The sequence below is a fragment of the Anoplopoma fimbria genome, chromosome 15 (assembly GCF_027596085.1).
Source record: "Anoplopoma fimbria isolate UVic2021 breed Golden Eagle Sablefish chromosome 15, Afim_UVic_2022, whole genome shotgun sequence".
NCBI lineage: Eukaryota > Metazoa > Chordata > Actinopteri > Perciformes > Anoplopomatidae > Anoplopoma > Anoplopoma fimbria.
This window is the reverse complement of record NC_072463.1, coordinates 3,902,327-3,927,901: the sequence shown is the minus strand read 5'-3', so window position 1 is coordinate 3,927,901 and position 25,575 is coordinate 3,902,327. Positions and strand designations below refer to the sequence as shown.

Below are 25,575 nucleotides of genomic sequence, written 5' to 3'. Positions count from 1 at the left end.
TTTCGACATACTATACTATGACCTTTTTATGACTTTTTTCGACATGCTATACTATGACTTTTTTCAACATACTATACTATGACTTATTTATGACTTTTTTCGACATACTATACTATGACTTTTTTCAACATGCTATATTATGACTTTTTCGACATACTATACTATGACCTTTTTATGACTTTTTTCGACATGCTATACTATGACTTTTTTCAACATACTATACTATGACTTTTTTATGACTTTTTTCGACATACTATACTATTACTTTTTTCAACATGCTATACTATGACTTTTTTATGACCTTTTTTCGACATACTATACTATGACGTTTTTATGACTTTTTTCGACATACTATACTATGACCTTTTTATGACTTTTTTCGACATGCTATACTATGACTTTTTTCAACATACTATACTATGACTTTTTTCGACATACTATACTATGACTTTTTTATGACTTTTTTCGACATACTATACTATGACTTTTTTATGACTTTTTTCGACATACTATACTATGACTTTTTTATGACTTTTTTCGACATACTATACTATGACGTTTTTATGACTTTTTCACATACTATACTATGACTTTTTTCGACATACTATACTATGACTTTTTTATGACTTTTTTGACGACATGCTATACTATGACTTTTTCAACATACTATACTATGACTTATTTATGACTTTTTTCGACATACTATACTATGACGTTTTTATGACTTTTTCAACATGCTATACTATGACTTTTTTCGACATACTATACTATGACGTTTTTATGACTTTTTTCGACATACTATACTATGACGTTTTTATGACTTTTTTCAACATACTATACTATGACTTATTTATGACTTTTTTCGACAAACTATACTATGACTTTTTTATGACATACATACTATACTATGACTTTTTTCGACATACTATACTATGACGTTTTTATGACTTTTTCGACATACTATACTATGACCTTTTTATGACTTTTTTCAACAAGATATACTATGACTTTTTTCAACTTGCTATACTATGACTTTTTTCGACATACTATACTATGACTTTTTTCGACATACTATACTATGACTTTTTTATGACTTTTTTCGACATACTATACTATGACGTTTTTATGACTTTTTTCGACATACTATACTATGACTTTTTCAACATACTATACTATGACTTATTTATGACTTTTTTCGACATGCTATACTATGACTTTTTTCAACATACTATACTATGACTTATTTATGACTTTTTTCGACATACTATACTATGACGTTTTTATGACTTTTTTCGACATGCTATACTATGACTTTTTTCGACATACTATACTATGACGTTTTTATGACTTTTTTCGACATGCTATACTATGACTTTTTTCGACATACTATACTATGACTTTTTTATGACTTTTTCGACATACTATACTATGACTTTTTTCGACATACTATACTATGACGTTTTTTATCACTTTTTTCAACATGCTATACTATGACGTTTTTATGACTTTTTTCGACATACTATACTATGACTTTTTTCAACATGCTATACTATGACTTTTTTCGACATACTATACTATGACTTTTTTCGACATACTATACTATGACGTTTTTATGACTTTTTTCGACATACTATACTATGACTTTTTTATGACTTTTTTCGACATACTATACTATGACGTTTTTATGACTTTTTTCGACATACTATACTATGACTTTTTGCAACATGCTATACTATGACTTTTTTATTACTTTTTTCGACATACTATACTATGACTTTTTTATGACTTTTTTCGACATACTATACTATGACGTTTTTATGAATTTTTCCGACATACTATATTATGACTTTTTTCGACATACTATACTATGATGTTTTTTATCACTTTTTTCGACATGCTATACTATGACGTTTTTATGACTTTTTCCGACATACTATACTATGACTTTTTTATGACTTTTTTCGACATACTATACTATGACTTTTTTCAACATACTATACTATGACGTTTTTATGACTTTTTTCGACATACTATACTATGACTTTTTTCGACATACTATACTATGACTTTTTTCGACAATTTACTATGACTTTTTGATGTTTTTTAAGTTTCTTTTAAATACTGTCTTTATTTTCATGAAATGTGACTACATACTATACTTCACTATATTTTTCGAGAAAATATTTTAGGGTATTCTCTACTTTAACTTAAAACATACTTAACTATGCCTGACCCTGACATCTAAGTGCCACGGACACTTCTTCTTTCTCCACAGGCTGAGGAGGTTCAACATGGACTCCAGAATACTCTGCAACTTCTACAGGTGCACCATTGAGAGTCTACTAACCGGCTGCTTCACAGCCTGCTATGGCAGAGACACTGCTCTCAACCATAAGGCTCATCGGAGTCTGTTGAAAACTGCCAAGCACATGACAAGGGCGGTGCTGCAACCTCTGGAGGACCTCTACACCCAGCGTTGTAGGAAGAAGGCCAACAGGATTATCATTAAAGACCACAAACACCCCAGTTACAGCTTACATAAGTACATAAGGGTTTACAATACAGTTTATTTATTTTGCATTCACTGTCTTCCACGTGTGTCATATTTTATATTTCTACTATATGTTATCACTCTCGGTGTCTAAGATTCCCGATATTTCACTTGTGTGATTTAGTTTTTATGAATATTTAATAAGTATTGTTGAAGGGAGCCTGGAATCTAATAATTGTATTGCCAATGACTGCTTTTATGCAATTGTTAAGCATTTGACAATAAAGTTAATAAAAACTCGATTGATTGTATGATTTTCTGAGTTGTTTCTTTTACGTGCTATACTATGACGTTTTTATGACTTTTTTCGACATACTATACTATGACTTTTTTATGACGACATACTATACTATGACGTTTTTATGACTTTTTCGACATACTATACTATGACCTTTTTATGACTTTTTTCAACAAGATATACTATGACTTTTTTCGACATACTATACTATGACGTTTTTATGACTTTTTTATCAACATACCATACTATGACTTTTTTATGACTTTTTTCGACATACTATACTATGACGTTTTATGACTTTTTTCGACATACTATACTATGACTTTTTGCAACATGCTATACTATGACTTTTTTATGACTTTTTTCGACATACTATACTATGACTTTTTTCGACATACTATACTATGACTTTTTTATGACTTTTTTCAACATACTATACTATGACGTTTTTATGACTTTTTTCGACATACTATACTATGACTTTTTTATGACTTTTTTCGACATGCTATACTATGACTTTTTTCGACATACTATACTATGACTTATTTATGACTTTTTTTGACATACTATACTATGACGTTTTTATGACTTTTTCGACATGCTATACTATGACTTTTTTCGACATACTATACTATGACTTATTTATGACTTTTTTCGACATACTATACTATGACGTTTTTATGACTTTTTTCGACATACTATACTATGACTTTTTTCGACATACTATACTATGACTTTTTTATGACTTTTTTCGACATACTATACTATGACTTTTTTATGACTTTTTTACATGCTATACTATGACTTTTTCGACATACTATACTATGACTTTTTTCAACATGCTATACTATGACTTTTTTATGACTTTTTTCGACATACTATACTATGACTTTTTTCGACATGCTATACTATGACTTTTTTATGACTTTTTTCGACATACTATACTATGACCTTTTTATGACTTTTTCGACATGCTATACTATGACTTTTTTATGACTTTTTTCGACATACTATACTATGACTTTTTTCGACATGCTATACTATGACTTTTTCAGCATACTATACTATGACTTATTTATGACTTTTTTCGACAAACTATACTATGACTTTTTTATGACTTTTTTCGACATACTATACTATGACTTTTTCGACATACTATACTATGACGTTTTTATGACTTTTTCACATACTATACTATGACCTTTTTATGACTTTTTTCAACAAGATATACTATGACTTTTTTCAACATACTATACTATGACTTTTTTGACTTTTTCGACATACATACTATACTATTACTTTTTTCGACATACTATACTATGACTTTTTTATGACTTTTTTCGACATACTATACTATGACGTTTTTATGACTTTTTTACATACTATACTATGATTTTTTTCAGCATACTATACTATGACTTTTTTATGACTTTTTTCGACATGCTATACTATGACATTTTTCAGCATACTATACTATGACTTATTTATGACTTTTTTCGACATACTATACTATGACGTTTTTATGACTTTTTTCGACATGCTATACTATGACTTTTTTCGACATACTATACTATGACGTTTTTTATGACTTTTTTCAACATGCTATACTATGACTTTTTTCGACATACTATACTATGACTTTTTTATGACTTTTTTCGACATACTATACTATGACTTTTTTCGACATACTATACTATGACGTTTTTATGACTTTTTTCGACATGCTATACTATGACGTTTTTATGACTTTTTTCGACATACTATACTATGACTTTTTTCAACATGCTATACTATGACTTTTTTCGACATACTATACTACTTTTTATGACTTTTTTCGACATACTATACTATGACGATGACTTTTTCGACATACTATACTATGACTTTTTTATGACTTTTTTCGACATACTATACTATGACGTTTTTATGACTTTTTCGACATACTATACTATGACTTTTTTCAACATGCTATACTATGACTTTTTTATTACTTTTTCGACATACTATACTATGACTTTTTTATGACTTTTTTCGACATACTATACTATGACGTTTTTATGACTTTTTTCGACATACTATACTATGACTTTTTTCGACATACTATACTATGACGTTTTTATGACTTTTTTCGACATGCTATACTATGACTTTTTTATGACTTTTTTCGACATACTATACTATGACTTTTTTATGACTTTTTTCGACATGCTATACTATGACTTTTTTCAACATACTATACTATGACGTTTTCATGACTTTTTTCGACATACTATACTATGACTTTTTCGACATACCATACTATGACTTTCTTCGACAATTTACTATGACTTTTTGATGTTTTTTAAGTTTCTTTTAAATACTGTCTTTATTTTCATGAAATGTGACTACATACTATACTTCACTATATTTTTCGAGAAAATATTTTAGGGTATTCTCTACTTTAACTTAAAACATACTTAACTATGCCTGACCCTGACATCTAAGTGCCACGGACACTTCTTCTTTCTCCACAGGCTGAGGAGGTTCAACATGGACTCCAGAATACTCTGCAACTTCTACAGGTACAGCCTGCTATGGCAGAGACACTGCTCTCAACCATAAGGCTCATCGGAGTCTGTTGAAAACTGCCAAGCACATGACAAGGGCGGTGCTGCAACCTCTGGAGGACCTCTACACCCAGCGTTGTAGGAAGAAGGCCAACAGGATTATCATTAAAGACCACAAACACCCCAGTTACAGCTTACATAAGTACATAAGGGTTTACAATACAGTTTATTTATTTTGCATTCACTGTCTTCCACGTGTGTCATATTTTATATTTCTACTATATGTTATCACTCTCGGTGTCTAAGATTCCCGATATTTCACTTGTGTGATTTAGTTTTTATGAATATTTAATAAGTATTGTTGAAGGGAGCCTGGAATCTAATAATTGTATTGCCAATGACTGCTTTTATGCAATTGTTAAGCATTTGACAATAAAGTTAATAAAAACTCGATTGATTGTATGATTTTCTGAGTTGTTTCTTTTACGTGCTATACTATGACTTTTTTCGACATACTATACTATGACTTTTTTCACATACTATACTATGACGTTTTTATGACTTTTTCGACATACTATACTATGACCTTTTTATGACTTTTTTCAACAAGATATACTATGACTTTTTTCGACATACTATACTATGACGTTTTTATGACTTTTTTCGACATACTATACTATGACTTTTTTATGACTTTTTTTCGACATACTATACTATGACGTTTTTATGACTTTTTCGACATACTATACTATGACTTTTTTCAACATGCTATACTATGACTTTTTTATTACCATTTTCGACATATTATACTATGACTTTTTTCGACATGCTATACTATGACTTTTTTATGACTTTTTTCGACATACTATACTATGACGTTTTTATGACTTTTTTCGACATACTATACTATGACTTTTTTATGACTTCTTTCGACATGCTATACTATGACTTTTTCGACATACTATACTATGACTTATTTATGACTTTTTTTCGACATACTATACTATGACGTTTTTATGACTTTTTTCGACATGCTATACTATGACTTTTTTCGACATACTATACTATGACTTATTTATGACTTTTTTCGACATACTATACTATGACGTTTTTATGACTTTTTTTCGACATGCTATACTATGACTTTTTTCGACATACTATACCAGTCATACTCAAGTAGCGGCCCGCGGGCCTTTTGTGGCCCGCATGTCTATTAATGGCCCTCGAGCTGTTTTGAAAAGTTTTTTTAATTATTAAAAAAAAAAAAAAAAAAAAATCGTGCTGGGCGCTCTTATTTTGAAACCGCGCGCCGCGATCTCAATACGAGGCTGGGGGTTGCAACGATAAACACACACTGAGGGAGACTCAGTGTGACGTCATCACCCTGTGGACAAAAATGGTAACTGCGGCCAATTTCCCCTGCTGAATAGGATGGCAGTGCACATCCTTACAATGTTTGGATCCACATACAGATGTGAATCTGCATTCTCAAAAATGAACTTCATCAAAAATCAGTACCGGAGTCGCCTAACCAACGAGCACGTGCATCAGTGTGTCTCCCTGGCAATCACACCATATCAGCCCAGGTTTGAAGCATTGGCCAAAGAAAGCAGAGGCCAATTCTCCCATTAAAGGGGACATGTGAGAAATGTGAAATAGTTTGTTAAACAAAGCACAAAAATGGGCTGTCTGAAGGCTTTTTGTTTTTTTTGTTTTTTTATCTTGAACAGGGTTATGTTTGGTTTTATTTAGTTATTTTTTTTTAATATATGCCCAAATTATGCCCAAATTAAAATTATATTTTTATTTTAGGAAATATTTTTGTTTTTAATAAAAAGGAAATGTTATGTTATAAAATGTTGTAAATGTTATACATACGTTATGTTATGATACGTTATCGGACGTACACGGTCCCAATAAATGGCCCCTTGAGTCACTGAAAAAATTTTTTGTGGCCCCTCATCATTTCTACTTGAGTACCCCTGTACTATACTATGACTTTTTTATGACTTTTTTCGACATACTATACTATGACTTTTTTATGACTTCTTTCGACATGCTATACTATGACTTTTTTGACGACATACTATACTATGACCTTTTTCGACATACTATACTATGACTTTTTTATGACTTTTTTTTTTCGACATACTATACTATGACTTTTTTCGACATGCTATACTATGACTTTTTTATGACTTTTTTCGACATACTATACTATGACCTTTTTATGACTTTTTTTTCGACATGCTATACTATGACTTTTTTATGACTTTTTTCGACATACTATACTATGACTTTTTTCAACATGCTATACTATGACTTTTTCGACATACTATACTATGACGTTTTTATGACTTTTTCGACATACTATACTATGACCTTTTATGACTTTTTTCGACATGCTATACTACGACTTTTTTCATACTATACTATGACTTTTTTATGACTTTTTTCGACATACTATACTATTACTTTTTTCAACATGCTATACTATGACTTTTTTATTACTTTTTTTGACATACTATACTATGACTTTTTTTCGACATACTATACTATGACTTTTTTCGACATACTATACTATGACTTTTTTATGACATTTTTCGACATACTATACTATGACGTTTTTATGACTTTTTCGACATACTATACTATGACCTTTTTATGACTTTTTTCGACATGCTATACTATGACTTTTTTCAACATACTATACTATGACTTTTTTCGACATACTATACTATGACTTTTTTATGACTTTTTCGACATACTATACTATGACTTTTTTATGACTTTTTTCGACATACTATACTATGACGTTTTTATGACTTTTTTCGACATACTATACTATGACGTTTTTATGACTTTTTTTCGACATACTATACTATGACTTTTTTCGACATGCTATACTATTTTATGACTTTTTTCGACATTCTATACTATGACTTTTTTCGACATGCTATACTATGACTTTTTTCAACATACTATACTATGACTTATTTATGACTTTTTTCGACATACTATACTATGACGTTTTTATGACTTTTTCAACATGCTATACTATGACTTTTTTCGACATACTATACTATGACTTTTTTATGACTTTTTTTGACATACTATACTATGACTTTTTTTATGACTTTTTTTCGACATACTATACTATGACGTTTTATGACTTTTTTCAACATACTATACATGACTTATTTATGACTTTTTCACAAACTATACTATGACTTTTTTATGACTTTTTTCGACATACTATACTATGACTTTTTTCGAACATACTATACTATGACGTTTTTATGACTTTTTCGACATACTATACTATGACCTTTTTATGACTTTTTTCAACAAGATATACTATGACTTTTTTCAACTTGCTATACTATGACTTTTTTCGACATACTATACTATTACTTTTTTCGACATACTATACTATGACTTTTTTATGACTTTTTTCGACATACTATACTATGACTTTTTTATGACTTTTTTACTATACTATGACTTTTTCAACATACTATACTATGACTTATTTATGACTTTTTCGACATGCTATACTATGACTTTTTTCAACATACTATACTATGACTTATTTATGACTTTTTTTTCGCTATACATACTATACTATGACTTATTTTATGACATACTTTTCGACATGCTATACTATGACTTTTTTCGACATACTATACTATGACGTTTTTATGACTTTTTCAACATGCTATACTATGACTTTTTTCACATACTATACTATGACTTTTTATGACTTTTTTCGACATACTATACTATGACTTTTTCACATACTATACTATGACGTTTTTATGAGTTTTTTCAACATGCTATACTATGACGTTTTTATGACTTTTTTTTCGACATACTATACTATGACTTTTTTCAACATACTATACTATGACTTTTTGCAACATGCTATACTATGACTTTTTCGACATACTATACTATGACGTTTTTATGACTTTTTTCGACATACTATACTATGACTTTTTTATGACTTTTTTCGACATACTATACTATGACGTTTTTTATGACTTTTTTCGACATACTATACTATGACTTTTTTATGACATGCTATACTATGACTTTTTTATTACTTTTTTTCGACATACTATACTATGACTTTTTTATGACTTTTTTCGACATACTATACTATGACGCTTTTATGACTTTTTTCGACATACTATACTATGACTTTTTTATGACTTTTTTCGACATACTATACTATGACTTTTTTATGACTTTTTTCGACATACTATACTATGACTTTTTTCAACATACTATACTATGACGTTTTCATGACTTTTTCGACATACTATACTATGACTTTTTTATGACTTTTTCAACATACCATACTATGACTTTCTTCGACAATTTACTATGACTTTTTGATGTTTTTTAAGTTTCTTTTAAATACTGTCTTTATTTTCATGAAATGTGACTACATACTATACTTCACTATATTTTTCGAGAAAATATTTTAGGGTATTCTCTACTTTAACTTAAAACATACTTAACTATGCCTGACCCTGACATCTAAGTGCCACGGACACTTCTTCTTTCTCCACAGGCTGAGGAGGTTCAACATGGACTCCAGAATACTCTGCAACTTCTACAGGTACAGCCTGCTATGGCAGAGACACTGCTCTCAACCATAAGGCTCATCGGAGTCTGTTGAAAACTGCCAAGCACATGACAAGGGCGGTGCTGCAACCTCTGGAGGACCTCTACACCCAGCGTTGTAGGAAGAAGGCCAACAGGATTATCAAAGACCACAAACACCCCAGTTACAGCTTACATAAGTACATAAGGGTTTACAATACAGTTTATTTATTTTGCATTCACTGTCTTCCACGTGTGTCATATTTTATATTTCTACTATATGTTATCACTCTCGGTGTCTAAGATTCCCGATATTTCACTTGTGTGATTTAGTTTTTATGAATATTTAATAAGTATTGTTGAAGGGAGCCTGGAATCTAATAATTGTATTGCCAATGACTGCTTTTATGCAATTGTTAAGCATTTGACAATAAAGTTAATAAAAACTCGATTGATTGTATGATTTTCTGAGTTGTTTCTTTTACGTGCTATACTATGACTTTTTTCGACATACTATACTATGACTTTTTTCGACATGCTATACTATGACTTTTTTTATGACTTTTTCGACATACTATACTATGACCTTTTTATGACTTTTTTCAACAAGATATACTATGACTTTTTTCACATACTATACTATGACTTTTTATGACTTTTTTCGACATACTATACTATGACTTTTTTATGACTTTTTCGACATACTATACTATGACGTTTTTATGACTTTTTTCGACATACTATACTATGACTTTTTTCAACATACTATACTATGACTTTTTTATTACTTTTTTCGACATATTATACTATGACTTTTTCGACATACTATACTATGACTTTTTGTTTACTTTTTCGACATACTATACTATGACGTTTTTATGACTTTTTTCGACATACTATACTATGACTTTTTTATGACTTTTTCGACATGCTATACTATGACTTTTTTCGACATACTATACTATGACTTATTTATGACTTTTTTCGACATACTATACTATGACGTTTTTATGACTTTTTTCGACATGCTATACTATGACTTTTTTCGACATACTATACTATGACTTTTTTATGACTTTTTTCGACATACTATACTATGACGTTTTTATGACTTTTTTCGACATGCTATACTATGACTTTTTTCAACATACTATACTATGACTTTTTTATGACTTTTTTCGACATACTATACTATGACTTATTTTCGACTTTTTCTACATACTATACTATGACTTTTTTTTCGACATACTATACTATGACCTTTTCGACATACTATACTATGACTTTTTTATGACTTTTTCGACATATTATACTATGACTTTTTTCGACATGCTATACTATGACTTTTTTATGACTTTTAAACATACTATCCTATGACTTTTTTTTTTTCAACATACTATACTATGACGTTTTTATGACTTTTTTCGACATACTATACTATGACTTTTTTATGACTTTTTTCGACATACTATACTATGACTTTTTTCAACATGCTATACTATGACTTTTTTATTACTTTTTTCGACATACTATACTATGACGTTTTTATGACTTTTTTTCGACATACTATACTATGACTTTTTGACCTATGACTTTTTTCGACATACTATACTATGACTTTTTTATGACTTTTTTTCGACATACTATACTATGACGTTTTTATGACTTTTTTCGACATACTATACTATGACCTTTTTATGACTTTTTTCAACAAGATATACTATGACTTTTTTCGACATACTATACTATGACGTTTTTATGACTTTTTTCGACATGCTATACTATGACCTTTTTATGACTTTTTTCGACATGCTATACTATGACTTTTTTATGACTTTTTTCGACATACTATACTATGACTTTTTTTCAACATGCTATACTATGACTTTTTTATGACTTTTTTCGACATGCTATACTATGACTTTTTTCGACATACTATACGATTACTTTTTTATGACTTTTTTCGACATACTATACTATGACCTTTTTTCGACATACTATACTATGACGTTTTTATGACTTTTTTTCGACATACTATACTATGACTTTTTTATGACTTTTTTCGACATACTATACTATGACTTTTTTATGACTTTTTTCGACATACCATACTATGACTTTCTTCGACAATTTACTATGACTTTTTGATGTTTTTTAAGTTTCTTTTAAATACTGTCTTTATTTTCATGAAATGTGACTACATACTATACTTCACTATATTTTTCGACAAAATATTTTAGGGTATTTCTACTTTAACTTAAAACATACTTAACTATGCCTGACCCTTTTCGACATCTATGCCACGACACTTCTTCTTTCTCCACAGGCTGAGGAGGTTCAACATGGACTCCAGAATACTCTGCAACTTCTACAGGTGCACCATTGAGAGTCTACTAACCGGCTGCTTCACAGCCTGCTATGGCAGAGACACTGCTTCAACCATAAGGCTCATCGGAGTCTGTTTTAAACTGCCAAGCACATGACAAGGGCGGTGCTGCAACCTCTGGAGGACCTCTACACCCATGACGTTTTAGGAAGAAGGCCAACAGGATTATCAAAGACCACAAACACCCCAGTTACAGCTTTTAAGTACATAAGGGTTTACAATACAGTTTATTTATTTTGCATTCACTGTCTTCCACATGTGTCATATTTTATATTTCTACTATATGTTATCACTCTACTGTCTAAGATTCCCGATATTTCACTTAGTTTTTATTAATATTTAATAAGTATTGTTGGAATCTTGCCTGGAATCTAAGAATTGTATTGCCAATGACTGCTTTTATGCAATTGTTAAGCATTTGACAATAAAGTTAATAAAAACTGATTGATTGTATGATTTTCTGAGTTGTTTCTTTTACGTGCTATACTATGACGTTTTTATGACTTTTTTCGACATACTATACTATGACTTTTTTCGACATACTATACTATGACGTTTTTATGACTTTTTTCGACATACTATACTATGACCTTTTTATGACTTTTTTTAACATACTATACTATGACTTTTTTCGACATACTATACTATGACTTTTTTATGACTTTTTAGGACATACTATACTATGACATTTTTATGACTTTTTTCGACATACTATACTATGACTTTTTTGACATACTATACTATGACTTTTTTATGACTTTTTTCGACATACTATACTATGACTTTTTTCGACATACTATACTATGACTTTTTTATTACTTTTTTCAACATACTATACTATGACTTTTTTATGACTTTTTTCGACATACTATACTATGACGTTTTTATGACTTTTTTCGACATACTATACTATGACCTTTTTATGACTTTTTTCAACATACTATACTATGACTTTTTTATGACTTTTTTCGACATGCTATACTATGACTTTTTTATTACTTTTTTCGACATACTATACTATGACTTTTTTATGACTTTTTTTGACATACTATACTATGACTTTTTTATGACTTTTTTCAACATGCTATACTATGACTTTTTTATGAATTTATTTGACATACTATACTATTACTTTTTATTGACTTTTTTCGACATACTATACTATGACTTTTTTATGACTTTTTCAACAAGATATATATGACTTTTTTATGACTTTTTTATGACTTTTTTCAACATGCTATACTATGACTTTTTTCGACATACGATACTATGACTTTTTTCAACATATACTATGACTTTTTTATGACTTTTTTCAACATACTATACTATACTATGACTTTTTTATGACTTTTTATGACTTTTTCAACATACTATACTATGACTTTTTTATGACTTTTTTCGACATACTATACTATGACTTTTTATGACTTTTTCGACATACTATACTATGACTTTTTTATGACTTTTTTCGACATACTATACTATGACTTTTTTACAACATGCTATACTATGACTTTTTTATAATTTTTTTCATCATACTAAACTATCATTTTTTTATGACTTTTTTCGACATATACTATGACTATGACTTTTTTCGACATACTATACTATGACTTTTTTTCAACATGCTATACTATGACTTTTTTATTACTTTTTTCGACATACTATACTATGACTTTTTTATGACTTTTTTCAACATACTATACTATGACTTTTTTATGACTTTTTTCGACATACTATACTATGACATGACTATACTATGACTTTTTCAACATGCTATACTATGACTTTTTTATTACTTTTTTCGACATACTATACCATGACTTTTTTATGACGTTTTTCGACATACTATACTATGACGTTTTTATGACTTTTTTTTCGACATACTATACTATGACTTTTTTATGACTTTTTTCAACATACTATACTATGACTTTTTTCAACATACTATACTATGACTTTTTTCAACATGCTATACTATGACTTTTTTATGACTTTTTTTGACATACATACTATACTATGACTTTTTTATGACTTTTTTCACATACTATACTATGACTTTTTTATGACTTTTTTACTATACTATGACATACTATACTATGACTTTTTATGACACATACTATACTATGACTTTTTTATGACTTTTTCACATGCTATACTATGACTTTTTTCGACATACTATACTATGACGTTTTGATGACTTTTTTCGACATACTATACTATGACTTTTTTCAACAAGATATACTATGACTTTTTTATTACTTTTTTCAACATACTATACTATGACTTTTTTATGACTTTTTTCGACATACTATACTATGACTTTTTTATGACTTTTTTCGACATACTATACTATGACTTTTTTATGACTTTTTTCAACATACTATACTATGACTTTTTTATGACTTTTTCGACATACTATACTATGACTTTTTTATGACTTTTTTTGACATACTATACTATGACTTTTTTATGACTTTTTTTGACATACTATACTATGACTTTTTTATGACATACTATACTATGACTTTTTTATGACTTTTTGACATACTATACTATGACTTTTTTATGACTTTTTTCAACATACTATACTATGACTTTTTTATACTATGACTTTTTTCAACAAGATATACTATGACTTTTTTATGACTTTTTCGACATACTATACTATGACTTTTTTATGACTTTTTTTTCAACATACTATACTATGACTATTTTTTTTTATGACTTTTTTCAACATACTATACTATGACTTTTTTATGACTTTTTTCAACATACTATACTATGACTTTTTTATGACTTTTTTCGACATACTATACTATGACTTTTTTATGACTTTTTTCGACATACTATACTATGACTTTTTTCAACATGCTATACTATGACTTTTTTATTACTTTTTTCGACATACTATACTATGACTTTTTTATGACTTTTTTCGACATACTATACTATGACTTTTTTTCAATGACTTTTTTTTCAACATACTATACTATGACTTTTTTATGACTTTTTTCGACATACTATACTATGACTTTTTTATGACTTTTTTCGACATACTATACTATGATTTTTTATGACTTTTTTCAACATACTATACTATGACTTTTTTCAACATGCTATACTATGACTTTTTTCAACAAGATATACTATGACTTTTTTATGACTTTTTTCGACATACTATACTATGACTTTTTTATGACTTTTTTCGACATACTATACTATGACTTTTTTATGACTTTTTTCGACATGCTATACTATGACTTTTTTATGACATACTATACTATGACGTTTTTATGACTTTTTTCAACATACTATACTATGACCTTTTTATGACTTTTTTCGACATGCTATACTATGACTTTTTTCGACATACTATACTATGACCTTTTTATGACTTTTTTCAACATACTATACTATGACTTTTTTCAACATGCTATACTATGGCTTTTTTATGACTTTTTTCAACATGCTATACTATGACTTTTTTATGACTTTTTTCGACATACTATACTATGACGTTTTTATGACTTTTTTCGACATACTATACTATGACGTTTTTATGACTTTTTTACTATACATGACATACTATACTATGACTTTTTTATGACTTTTTTCGACATACTATACTATGACTTTTTTCAACATGCTATACTATGACTTTTTTGTTTACTTTTTTTGACATACTATACTATGACTTTTTATGACTTTTTATGACGTTTTTATGACGACATACTATACTATGACTTTTTTATGACTTTTTTCAACATACTATACTATGACTTTTTTCGACATACTATACTATGACTTTTTTCAACATGCTATACTATGACTTTTTTCAACATGCTATACTATGACTTTTTTCAACATGCTATACTATGACTTTTTTATTACTTTTTTCGACATACTATACTATGACTTTTTTATGACTTTTCAACATACTATACTATGACTTTTTTATGACTTTTTTCGACATACTATACTATGACTTTTTTCAACATGCTATACTATGACTTTTTTCAACATGCTATACTATGACTTTTTTCAACATGCTATACTATGACTTTTTTCAACATGCTATACTATGACTTTTTTCAACAAGATATACTATGACTTTTTTATGACTTCTTTCAACATACGATACTATGACTTTTTTATGATTTATTTCGACATACTATACTATGACTTTTTTATGACTTTTTTCGACATGCTATACTATGACTTTTTTATGACTTTTTTCGACATACTATACTATGACGTTTTTATGACTTTTTTCGACATACTATACTATGACCTTTTTATGACTTTTTTCGACATGCTATACTATGACTTTTTTATGACTTTTTTCGACATACTATACTATGACTTTTTTCAACATGCTATACTATGACTTTTTTATGACTTTTTTCGACATACTATACTATGACTTTTTTCGACATACATGACTTTTTTATGACTTTTTTCGACATATGACTTTTTTTTCGACATACTATACTATGAATTTTGCGACATGCTATGCTATGACTTTTTTATGATTTTTTTCCACATACTACACGATGACTTTTTCAACATGTTATACTATGACTTTTTTCGACATACTATACTATGACTTTTTTATGACTTTTTTCGACATACTATACTATGACTTTTTTATGACTTTTTTCGACATACTATACTATGACTTTTTTATGACTTTTTTCGACATGCTATAATATGACTTTTTTATGACTTTTTTCGACATGCTATACTATACTTTTTTATGACTTTTTTTGACAAACTATACTATGACTTTTATGAATTTTTTCGACATACAATATTATGACTTTTTTCAACAAGATATACTATGACCTTTTTCGATATACTCTATACTATGACCTTTTGTCGACATGCTATGCTATGACTTTTTTCGACATGCTATACTATGACTTTTCAACATGCTATGACTTTTTATAGACATGTACTATGACCTTTTCATGACTTTTTTCAACATACTATACTATGACTTTCATGATTTTTTTTATTGCATACTATATTAAGACATATTATATGCTTCGGGGCCACACAAAAGGTGTGTCAGTGTGTGTTATAGAATAGAATATTATCTTAGTCAGAAATGAAAAATGATTTTAAAAGAATCAAAAGGGCAAATGTAAACTTAGATGGAATAGTTATCAGGCTTTTTAATACAATTTACAACTAGACCATAATTAAATGTTAAAAATGAAAGACTGAAAATGAGATATTGAAAAGCCTGCTAAATTAAATAATTTGAGTGAAAATAAGTTCAACCTGAAAGTTTATTCCTCTTTCCTTTTCAATTACTTGCTACTGTGTACAAGACAGATCTGATTAAAATGCATAGCAACATTTCCTGTTTTTATTCATTTTTTGTTGATTTATCACAGACAGTTATTTAAATATGACAGGATGTTGGCTGAAGAGTTTCATGTTTGGTGATACAACTCGAGGCAGCTGTCCAGAGCTAATTTGCTGGTTTAATGAACTCTGACTGGTGTCCACTCAGTGACACTTTATTTGATCCCGAGTTGACACTCGACTATCAGGTGACAAAATATCCATGTTTAACTTGTCACTTCCCTGTTCATCTCTGTACCACAATATTAAGTCCAAAGCCATCAGAGGATGATACAGACTGTTCAACAATCGTGCGTGGGACGAGGTGTTCAGAATCACCCGAGGCAAGAATATGTAATTTGGGTTTTGGCTGTTTTCTTCAGCTTTCCCTCTGGAAATAAGAAAGTGGCCTAGTTATACATCTGATTTGTGAAGTTTATTTATATCTGTTGGCAGATTGTCAATTATGTTATCCACAGCATTTTTCGGGAGGGTTCCCATTAGGAGCCAAATGCATGGTGAAAATTTCCTTTGCCTGGAGTAAATTATATTATTTACAAATGTCTCCTCATTATTTACATCTGAAACGATGTGTGTATGCTTAATGCAAAACAGGCTGTACACATTAAGATTCATGTTCAACAGAGTTTAATCGTTGTTTATTGTACTACTTCATTGTATGCGCTACATTAATGATGTTTACAGAACCTGTGTATAATGTTGATGAAGCAGTTATGAATTTAAGATAATTTACGTGTTCATTCTGTATCTTCCACTCCAGTGTATCCAATGAACTGAAACTACCAACAGCATGAGCTTATAAAACACACTCATCTGTTTACATCCAATTTTGCTTCTTCTTTTAGTTGTCTTAATTATTTTATTTCAATAACGTTCTTTGTTTTATGCTCTACTTTTACTCTACGTTTGGGGAATCCTTTTACTTCTGCAGATATCTAATGACCCTGCTGGGATCAATAAGGTTGCATCCAATCTTAAAGCTTCAAAGCTTCCTTCTTCCAAAATCCTCTACATGATGAAAACACGATAGGTTAGTCTATGGTGTGCATTGATGCCTTTCCAATGTATTGACTTTATAAGCCAATATCAGTTTGTCACACCATTTAGTGTAAGTCAGCACTTATAAAATAGAAAGAGCATTAAATACATGTTTTGACCTTATTTACCTCATCTTGACTCATACAGTATTCCGAGTAATTTTACTGTTGAAAAATACTATCTCTTGTTTTTTTGTCATCATTATTTTGTCTAACCGTACAAAAGAATAATCGTCTAATGATACAGTTGTTTTTTTGGTTGTCTAACTCACAAATATTAATTTGGCCCTTAAAAATCTATGTCAGTCAAACTGTAATGAGGAGAAAATTTGAGGAAAGTTGTGGATCATTATTGTTTTGTCCTCACTGACAAGTTTAGAGTAACATAATTGGGATTTACACGCTTGTCATTTTAGCAGCTAAGGCTAAACATTGCATCTTGGGATTTTTTTCACCCCCAAAAAGTATAAATTTAAACAAAGCGTTTAGGCACTTGCTCTTGATGGCTTCTCTCTGACACACTTTAAATGTAAATGACGTTTTGCAAAACTCATGGACACTCGAATAAGCTGGCCTAACTGTATTTTGTGCACAAGGCAGCAAACAGATCCTGCCTCAGTTCTCTTCATCTCGGTTGTTGTGTGACTGACTTTGCAACGGACGCTGTCTGAATTATGCAGACAATGTAAATCCCACCCGTCTGCTGGTCCCTGCAGAATAAAACGAACGCCCCAAGCTATCTGCAGAAGTGCGACCCAATTCTGAGTGAGGCCGTCTCCGTCAGGGCCTCTCTGTTTGGAAAAGGTCGTACATCACAATTTCAGTCTTCCATCTCGTCTCACCTGAGTAGGTATCTGTGCTCTCAGAATGTTCTGCTCTGTTTCCATGGAGACGCCCGGGGCGGTGGTTGCCAAGTGCGGGCTCTGGTTGTCAGTCGCTGGACTGGGCATCCCGGGCTGGCTGGCGCCCGTTTTGTCATCCGATCCGTTCCCGAAAGCCACGATGGAATTTTCTAGAACACAAGAGCAGCAGAGACGCTTTGGTAAAAGGGAAATGAATGGAAACTTAATAGATGGAAGATGTTCTGAGGGCTTAATAGGAAAACTTTCTCACTTTTAAATCAGCCATAACCTCTAGTTTTCTTTTGATTTTTCATCCTGCAAACTACATTTGGCATGATTTTTAAACAAAAATACCTTTTGTCAGGCGATAACACTAAGTGGTAATTAAACAGCAGGTTCTGAGGCATTTACCAAAAATGAAAATTGAATTATGCACTATTTTCTGCTCACAGGAAGCAATGCATCATTGTTTCAAGAAATAAATACAAACAGCCCTGAAACAGTAGTGAATGCTCCATCCAATTCTGTGTGATGCAAGTCCATTTTTTAAATGTATACATTTTGTTGCCTTTTTTGGCCACCAGAGAAAAAAAGCTGCCAACAAATGCCTAACATATGTTATTCATATGCCTGGGGGATATGTTTACATTTGTCATTCCTAACACGAGAAATACTGCAGCCTGCAATCTTGAGCTCCACTGTCAACTACTGGCATTATACAAGAGAGGAAGGAGTGTTGTGTGAGCAGGAATTCACTTCCCCGTGTATAAAATGTAAATATTCAATTAGAAAGCCTGTTAAGCCAAATAAATGGGTACCTTACCTCAGTCAGTGGCAGACTTTGGATTTTAATTACAGAAATATGAGAGGCAAACGCTGCTCAGATATATAGATTTAATTAAGGAGGGGGTTTCTGGTCATATTATAAAAAATGAACAATAATGAACAGCAGGGAATTTATATTTGTTTAGCAAAGTAGGAGTTTCTTCAGGCTATAAATCACACACGCACACACACACACACACACACACACACACACACACACATTTTCTATTGCTTGTGTGGGACAGACAAGTAGTTAGACTTAGAAGTGAGTTTGACAGAATTTCTAAGAAACAAATTATACTCTGTACAGAATAGTGGTCGTATGTATGAGGACAATAAGTGCACTCTATCTAATCCGTTGTTGATATCTGTAAATCGTCTACAGCCTACAAACGGTAGCTTTCCTGTCAATGACGTGTTTTTTGGTTACATAACTCACGGGGAAAGCAAAATGTTGCCACACCGGTATCTGGACGGAGGCAAAAGGATAGTTTCTCCGTCATCTCCGACTCCAACATTGGCCATGGTGTCTAGAAAAGTGCAGCTGCAGGCTAATGGTAAGTTACGCTGTGTCGTCTTTCAAGTGTTCACGTGACTCACAGTTTGATTACTTCTACAGATCGGACTGGCACGAATCTCCTGGGTGAATCTTCAGGGCAAAAGATGAACATATTTGACCCGTAAATTGAGTTTGCAGCTGCAAAATCTGTTGTTCTTCCTGCATCCAGAGCCGTCATTTGAGACGAAAGTGACGTAGATGCAAGGAAGATCTGCAGGCTGCCATTTCAGCTTGGATTTCTTTCTCAAAAAGTGAACCTAGTTGTTTTCTTTTCTTGTATTGCGAACTGTGAGGATGTCATGTACAAGGATACATTCAACAGTGTTTTGGTTGACTTGGATATTCAGCCATAAATGATGCAATGAGGCACTGCCGACATGGCTCCGCTAGCAGACTAAATCAGCTTTATTGGTCAATATAGCACGTACTGAGGAATTTATTGGACATCAACATAAAAGGTGACAACAATTCCAATAACCAAGCTTGAAATTGCATAAATCAATTCACTTGAAGAATTCTGGGTAATTTATGGACGAATTAAGCCACTATGGAAACGTGTTTTGTTGCAGTTGCGGCTATGACGTTTTGAATTCGATTCCGTTCTGATTTGCGCCCTTTGTTTGGTTTCTTCTGCATGGTGACTGTAAAAGTAATGGTGTCTCAGAGCAAGTGCTATTTAGATCTTGAATAAACTCTCATACAGGAGAGCCTGTGGTAATTAATTTATTGTTTTGTGTAGTTTAAGGAATCACAAAGCATTTGGTTAAGTGCTGTAATCAGACCCTTCTAGGAGCTTAATTTGATCAACACTCACCAGTGTTTGTGTGTGAGCCGACATTGTTGAGGAAAATTTTTTGGAAATGTTATTTAGCCACAGATTGCAATTATGTTTGTTGTCCTAAATGTTTTCTTTAAAACAGCTGCGTGATTTGAGGAATTATGAGCCTTAGATGAGCAGTCACAAAAGAAATACTGAGATTTTATACTTAAGTAAAAGTAGCAATACCGCAGTGTAGAATTACCCTGTTAACAAGTAAAAGTACAAAAAGTATTAGCATCTAAGTATACTTAAAGTTGTAGAAGTTCAACCCAGGTAATCGATTATGTCTTAACTTGACCTTTAACAAAAATAATAATACAAACATTCATACATAGTTGATTATATGTTGTATCATTAATCTGACTCTGTAGATTAACTAATGTTATCAAACAAATAAATGAATTAAAAAAGTACAATATGCGGCTGAAATATAGTGGAGTAAAAGTATAAAGTAGCAGAAAATGAAAATACTCAAGTAAAGTACACATACTTCAAAATAAGACTTAAAAATAGTACTAATGTGAATGTGCTAAGTTACTTTCCAACACTAGTGATTAGTATTCTTGAGGCTCTTTATTTGCTATCCGTGAATCCCTCATCCAACAACTCACAGTCCGTCAACTAACTCCATTACCCAGTAGAGTCGCCTCAGCTAACAGCACAGTGAACCTCATGATGGATAAAGTCCTGGAACTGAAGGCCCTTTATTCTTAGTTATAAAAACCATGCCTTGTGTGATTTATAATCTAGTTATGAAAGTTATACACACAATGTTTGATTTTGAAGTAAGGTCAACATTTTTTGAATTATGCTGTAGGATTTTTTCACATTTTCCGGTGCTCTCATTCATTCAGTTAAAAGCGAGGACACACTCTCTCGGACCCTCTCAACCTTGCAGTATTATCCCTTTAGTAAAATATATGAGCACCACATAGGATCACGGGTACCGCAGACCCGGCACACAAAAAACACAAAAATCACCAATACCTGTCGAGAGTCCTCTATTGCAATGATAGAAGTGAAAGCAGAAATGAATATCATTATGAAATGCTAAAAGTGCATCAAAATACAAGTGTTTCCCAAACTTTTTTTTCTGCGGACCTACTTTTAAAAAAAGACGACTCATCCAACCCAATTCACAATACAGTAGGCCTCATCTATAAATTATGAGAAGAGCAAATGTGTGTATAAACGCCATGTCTGCATCACCTTTTATTATCTTTAATAGGCAAACCAGTCAGTCATTTTGAAGATATATATGTTGGATAATTCACAACTTTTTTTCAGGCATGTGTTACTGAAAAGATATACACATGTTAAATACTTTATGAATGAAACCAAATAAATGCATTTAGGCAGAGTTAACATTTCATTTCCTTTCAGAATGTACGCTTGCCTTTCATGTTAGATTTAATGTTCAAAGTAGGCTACAATAACCAGACTTCTGACTTTGTGCCGAGCAAAGGGACACGGCTCTCTCTTTCTTTAAACAAGGACCGAATGGATTGTGGCAACGACCCGGCTACCCTATATTCCAGCAGTGCCCCCCAGCGGACTCCCCTGGGGACTCGATCTCCAAGTCCACAAAACACATGTAAACTGGTAAGCAAACTCCCATTACCACCCATCAAGTCTAGGATGGAATCTACATTGCTCTGTCCGGATCTGCGGTTCGACACTTGGTAGTTGTCCCCTTTCCAGCACCTTTAAATGAACTTTTCCTGGGAGGCTGAGTGATAATTTGATCCCATTCCATCAGATCGTGACCTTCAGCATGCACAAGGGTGGTTTGCGGCCCAGTCAGGCGTATTAAGCAGTCCGGAGGAGTCAGTACCTCCAATTCTGAGGCCATGGTTCTCTGACGTGAGGCGGTCAATCCTGCCCTCCGGGTTGGGAGTGAGTTACTGCCCCAAGCGAGGGAGTTCAAGTATCTCGGGGTCTTGTTCACAAGTGAGGGTTAAATGCAGCGTGAGATGGACAAGAGGTTTGGTGCGGATTCAGCAGTGCTGCAGGTGTTGTACTGGAACGTGGTGGTGAAGAGGAGTTGAGCCGGAAGGCAAAGCTTTCGATTTACCAGTCCATCTACGTTCTGACCCTCACCTATGGTCAAGAGCTTTGGGTAGTGACCAAAAGATTGGTCTAAAATGAGCTTCTGCTGCTCCTTCACATCAAAATATGCCAGCTGAGGAGGTTCAGGCATCTTATCAGGATAACTCCTGGACGCCTCCATTTAGAGGTTTTCAAGAAAAGTCCAACTGGTAAGAGGCCCAGGGTTTGACCTAGAACACGCTGGAGGGATTATATATCTTATTTGTCCTGGAATTGCCTCGGGGTTCCTCAGGAAGAGATGGAAAATGTTACTGGTGAGCCTTATGCTTCTGCCCCAGATAAGATGAAAGAGAATGGATGGATGGATACATTTAGCTAAACCATACAAACATTCAGGCTCACTCTTGTGGCTCATGGATGAACTGCAGATAAAAAAGAATGAAAGAACAATAATATTTGGCCACCCTCATAAAATCTCCTAGGACCCAGTCTTCTGGAACTGAACTAGAGGGCAGAATTTTACAAAACAAACTGACTGTTAAACTTATTTCATGAAGGACACACGAGTTGTGACTTGTACAGTAAAGTCATAAAAGAGTTGGAAGATAGTTTCGTGAAATCCCGACCCGTCTTTCTGCCGTCAGTTCAAAACACTTCCTGGAGCATATTTAATTTAAATTCAAACTGTACCATCATGTTATAGTTTAAAACTTTTGAGCGTGTTTGACAGATGGTGATGAAGTAGGTGGTAAGGCTCAAAGGCGATGCGAATGCTACAGTACAGCAGGTGGGATCCACCATTTATCTTTCATTGCTCGTGTTTGTACTGTATATGATTAAAAGAAAAGGGCCCGACAAGTTTCCAAGTTGTTTCTTCAAGAGGGTGTCCTTATTGCTTTTTGCATCTCAAGCTCCAATCGAGCCTGTTTACATGGGTTGAACATTCAAAAAAAGTACATTTATTTAAAGTCTGTACTTCAATACCATTTTTTTGAGTAGTTTTTACTTTTTAATCCACTTTGTTTTAGAGGAAAACATTTTGTTCTTTTTACTCCATTTCACATCTATGACAATATTTTACAAACTAAACTTATGATGAGTATCAAATATGACACGTAGTTATGGATTAAACCTTCGACTTAGTTCCCCTGCAAACAGCTACAACATCAAAATGCTTTAATACATTAGTGATAATAATTTAAAAAATGTAATATTTCTTAACAATTCAACAATGAAAAGGGCCATTCTGCTGGCTAATGACTTTCTCAAAAGCTGCACTAAACACTATTAATTTTAGATACAATTCATCAGATGACTATGTTAAATATTGAACGGTAGTTCTACTGAGCACTCCAACGTCTTTACACATGCAATAATAATCAAGCTGTGAACATTGGCACATTATCACCTTTTATGTTTATATGGTGAACTTGTCAGCATGCAGACGCCTATTTTACATCAGCAGGTTAAACATTAGCGTTCATGTGGAATCATGCGTCTTCTATGAAGGAAACAAGAAAGTTGTGAGATAGTTAGATAGTCTGTTCATCGCAACAAGCGGGTCCTTTTACATTCCTCATAGTCAGTTGATCCATTATTGTAACCAGCCACGACAGAAAGGTTGGTATTGTTTATCACCTTGTTGGTCTGTTTGGGAATCATTATGGCAAAATGGGGATCTGGAGACACCAAATGTAGCGGGAACTACCACAGAAGCGGTTTTCTTGCAAGATAC

The 25,575-nt window shown here is 31.8% G+C and overlaps 1 protein-coding gene across 1 annotated transcript in view; it reads right to left on the bottom strand.

The window, feature by feature from the left end:
* The window catches only part of gfra4a (GDNF family receptor alpha 4a), a 269,930-nt gene that overhangs the window by 9,614 nt on the left and 234,741 nt on the right, over positions 1–25,575 (bottom strand). Inside the window, exon 8 of the mRNA XM_054614270.1 lies at positions 19,588–19,757. Coding sequence (XP_054470245.1) covers positions 19,588–19,757 — 170 coding nt within the window. The remainder of the gene's footprint in view (positions 1–19,587; positions 19,758–25,575) is intronic.